Here is a 4,465-nt window from a genome sequence, read left to right on the forward strand (position 1 = left end):
TGAACGGCTGTCTTAGTATGCAGGTAACCCAGGAAGGGTAATTAGATGTAAGATTGCAGCCTAGGCTTTACATTTTCGATTTTGGTCGTGAGGGAATTCACAGTCCTTTAAAAGTTCCTCTGTGTGGTTCTGATAATCATCCATGTTAGACATTCTTTGTGATTACTAACATATATGAGGATTGACTCAGTTCTGTAATATTCTTTTGGTTATTTTCACATACCAAGATCCAGAATAAATTTTCTTCCTCTAACATCAGTGTTTCTACACATTAGTTTCAGGTGTCACTATTTAGGGATATTTTAATGGGCAGATCCTTGTAAATCTCATGATAGTTTCAACTGATATGTTCTCTGAACATTGCTTGCTAATCTGTGAAAGTTTAGAGGATGATGTAGCAACCACACATCTTGAAAGAGTGATTTTTGAAGCGTCCAAGTAACGATTTCATTACCCAAGTGTTACTTCAGTTCCTGTGCTTCTGTTCATAAGTGAGTTTCAGCATGAGAGCATACCTGTGTTGGGCACTCCTTTTATTACTTGTTTATATGATTTACTAACTTTGCCATTGATTCACTTGTCCTTTATTTAAATGCTTAGAGTTCTGTGTTCATTTTGACATTAACTCTGTGTATGTCTTATAAAATGTAAATCTTTTCCCTAAGTACTTTTGTCTATCGATGTTATGATATCCCTATGATATCCCTTGATCCCTTAAATCCTTAAGATGTTTTGAAATTGTAAAATACATCAATTTGGGATTTCATTTATTAGTTAAAGGGATCCTGAATATAGCCAGTCATTTCTTTTATTATCTGGGGAGTAAATATAAATCTTGCTTTAGTTTTATATTAAACCTTAGTCCATTAAAAAATGTTATATGTAGAATCTGCTATAGGTACAATTGTACTAACTTCCAGATGGAAAGCTGGTTGCAGCAAACTATTTTTTTAATATGTTTTTTCCCACATATGTCTTTAATCTCTTGTCTCTCTATTGGTCTGCAGATTGCTGAGCTTACTAAGCATGTTTTTTAATCAGCCTTGAATTCTTGGAATTTCTGAGGGTACTGTAAGATAATAAATTGTAATACATATTTGTTGAATTAACAAACAGATTCTATTAAGGCTGCAGGCAGTCACTCATAATAATTACATTTATAACTAATTTTGTCCTGAACTCTGAAATAAGGACTTGCAAAAAGGCATATGGAACATAGGATCAATGTGACTGAGTTTGTCCTCTTGGGGCTCACTCAGAGCCTCCAAGGTCAGAAAATATTATTTGTTGTGTTCTTGCTCATCTACATTGTGACAATGGTGGGCAACCTCCTCATTGTGATGACCGTGGTGGTCAGCCCAACCCTGGATTCCCCTATGTATTTCTTTCTTGGTTACTTATCTTTTATGGATGCTGTATATTCTACTACAGTCACTCCAAATATGATTATAGACTTACTCTATGAGAAGAAAACCATTTCCTTCCAAGCTTGCATGTCCCAGCTCTTTATAGGACACTTGTTTGGTGGTGCAGAGATTTTACTTCTGGTGGCCATGGCCTATGACCGCTATGTGGCCATCTGCAAACCCTTGCATTATTCGACCATCATGAACCAACGGGTGTGTGTTTTGTTGCTGCTGTTGGCCTGGGTTGGAGGTTTTTTGCATGCTGTTGTTCACCTTGTCTTTGTTTACGACCTTCCCTTCTGTGGTCCCAATATCATTGACCACTTCATCTGTGACATGTACCCATTATTAAAACTTGCCTGCACTGACACTTACATTATTGGCCTCACCGTGGTTGCCAATGATGGGGCAATCTGTGTGGTCATCTTTACGGTCTTGCTCATCTCCTATGGGGTCATTCTGCACTCTCTGAAGAACCTTAGTCAGGAAGGGAGGCGCAAAGCCTTATCCACCTGTGGCTCCCACATTACAGTGGTGGTCCTCTTCTTTGTCCCCTGCATCTTCATGTATGTGAGACCTCCTTCTACCTTACCCATTGATAAATCCTTGACTGTATTTTACACAGTTATCACTCCTATGTTGAACCCCTTAATCTATACTCTGAGAAATGGAGAGATGAAAAATGCCATGGAAAAGCTCTGGACCAAAGGAAGAAAATAAGGCAGAAGAGAAATGTATCACCTCTTTTCAGTGAAGAGTTGCTCCACCCAGTAAAGAATTATTTATTGATAGTAAGTTCCTCCTCAGGTTTAAAGTTGTGCATGATGAAAAGCATTTAAGATGTTAGTACTTCCAGTGGTCAAAATATAGTTCTAAGATTTTCATAAGTTCTTAGGAAAGTAGATGTGTAGCTTTTGCATATAAAATGTCTCTATTGAAACTATAGGTTTAAGTTCTATGTGATCAGTCATGCTATAGTTAATACTATAAATTTATTTTTGTTAGTTGACATTTTTCACTTTTCGCTCTTACATAAGTGTTCACTTTCAGAAATCATAGTGCTCGTTACATATTTCGGAAATGGGACATACACCTTTGGTTCATTCCTTCCATACAAAGACAACCCATATTAATACTTAAAGTATGGATCTTATTTTTATATCTGAAACAGTTTTAAGTATATAATTTTGTTCATATTGCTTAACACATTAAGGTTGAGGAGGAATGCTGCTTCCAAGGTTGAATATTAATCATAAGCTAAGTGTAGGAAAAAAATCTGAACAAAAGAGATAGATATAGTAAGTAAGATCTACTCATATTTCTGAGTGGGGGATCCTATTGTCTCCTGAAGAGAAACAACTTTCTTTGGTGTTTTATTTTCATAAAATGATTAATTAATCTTCCCAGATAGCTTAGTATATCTGATAATATCTCTGCCATTTTTCAGTATCCCCATCTCTTTTTTTTGCCTGTAGTGTTTCATAGCCTTCTAAAGGGACCTAGGCCCTCCTTACATATATAAAATTACCATAATCTATAATCCATGAGATTTACATATACAACACAGAACCTGAGATGAGATATTTTGGGTGATATCATTGGTAGGAAAGGTGCTGACAATATGGCATGCCATTCTGACCTCTGCTGTTAATGGAATACAGATTGTTAAGTAATAAATAGGCCATAATATATATTGATTTATTTAACAGAGACCTCTTTCATAAGCTTTCCTTTCTCTGAATTAGGCTTCAAAGAAAATATTAATCTGCCTCTACTACAGTAGGAAGCATGTGTCAAAGAAACTCATGGTTCTGCCTCCTTCAGTTACTCTGGATTCAAGAGCTGCCTGGGCAATGGGGGCATGGAGCCTTTTCCCTGGTAAATCACAGTGTATGAGAGACTTTATATCCTGAGTGTTATCCCTATTACTATTATGTGAAGATTCCTTATGTCATCTCAAAGACTTCCCAACATAATGCTTTACATTAAATAAGATTAAACATTTGATTTTAGCGGGAATTATATAATTAAGTCATCAACTTTTGGATGTTGCTCTAGACTGAATATTTGTGTCCCACCCTCCCCCCCCCCCCCCAAGGTTCAGGAGTTATGTCCTCTATGATATGTGGTGTTTTGAGGTGGGGCATTTGAGAGGTGATACATCATGAGAGGAGAGCATTCATGAATGAGATTAGTGTCCCTGTAAAAAAGACCTAATAGAACTCATGTACCCATTCTGCCATGTAAAGACACAATGAAAAGATGGTTAGCTATGAACCAGGAAGTGGGCTCTCACTAGACACAGAATCAGCCAGTGCCTTGATCTTGGACTACCCAGACGCCAGAACTTTGAGAAATAAATGACTGTGGTTGAAGCCACTCAGGCTGTGGTATTGTGTTACAGCAGCCCAAATGGATTTAGACATATTTTATGTTATCTCCAACGTGTATTGTTATTTCAAGTGAGGAGATAAAATCTTGTTGTCTGTGTTCATTGGTCTGTAAGTTCTCTTAAGTCAGGAACAGTGACTTAATTGTCTATGTAGTCTGTATTTGTGTAGTGTGAGGGACATAGAATTCACTCCATGAACTTTGTCTATTACTTACATTCTTGAAGTCTTGATCTATTGGAGTAAGGATTTTGAGTCTTTTCTTCATTAAATATATATATTTTCTATAGATATTTAGTCTTCTTTGATATTTTCTACAAATATGTTGCTTTGGTAGCATTATGTGTGTTTGCTATAAAGACATTATATTGTATTATTCTTTTACTTTTTGATTTCTTCTATCCCATCACTCTTGGAAAATTTCATATACATCTTTGTCAGTGAATTTATACATTTTAACATCTTTCTAAAAAATAACTCTGGAAAAAGGTTTTTTCAAGATTACTACCTTTTTTTTTAAAAGTAGGCTCCACCCCCAGTGTGGAGCTCAATGCAGGGCTTAAACTCAAGACCCTGAGGTCAAGACCTGAGCTAAGATCAAGAGTTGAACACTCAACCAACTGACCCACCCAAGGGCTCAGAAAATCTTTCTTTTAAAATTATCCACCA

At 36.4% G+C, this 4,465-nt stretch overlaps 1 protein-coding gene across 1 annotated transcript; it reads left to right on the top strand.

The window, feature by feature from the left end:
* Positions 1 to 1,208: 1,208 nt before the first annotated feature.
* LOC125176637 (olfactory receptor 4A15-like) lies at positions 1,209 to 2,126 on the top strand. The gene has a single exon (XM_047878395.1). The coding sequence runs from the start codon at positions 1,209 to 1,211 to the stop codon at positions 2,124 to 2,126; it is 918 nt and encodes a 305-aa protein (XP_047734351.1).
* The last annotated feature ends 2,339 nt before the right edge of the window (positions 2,127 to 4,465 follow it).

The sequence above is a fragment of the Prionailurus viverrinus genome, chromosome D1, assembly GCF_022837055.1.
Source record: "Prionailurus viverrinus isolate Anna chromosome D1, UM_Priviv_1.0, whole genome shotgun sequence".
Lineage (NCBI taxonomy): Eukaryota > Metazoa > Chordata > Mammalia > Carnivora > Felidae > Prionailurus > Prionailurus viverrinus.

Bases quoted from the DNA above. Each gene is read 5' to 3' on its own strand.
- LOC125176637 (XM_047878395.1), top strand. From the start codon at position 1,209: ATGGAACATAGGATCAATGTGACTGAGTTTGTCCTCTTGGGGCTCACT.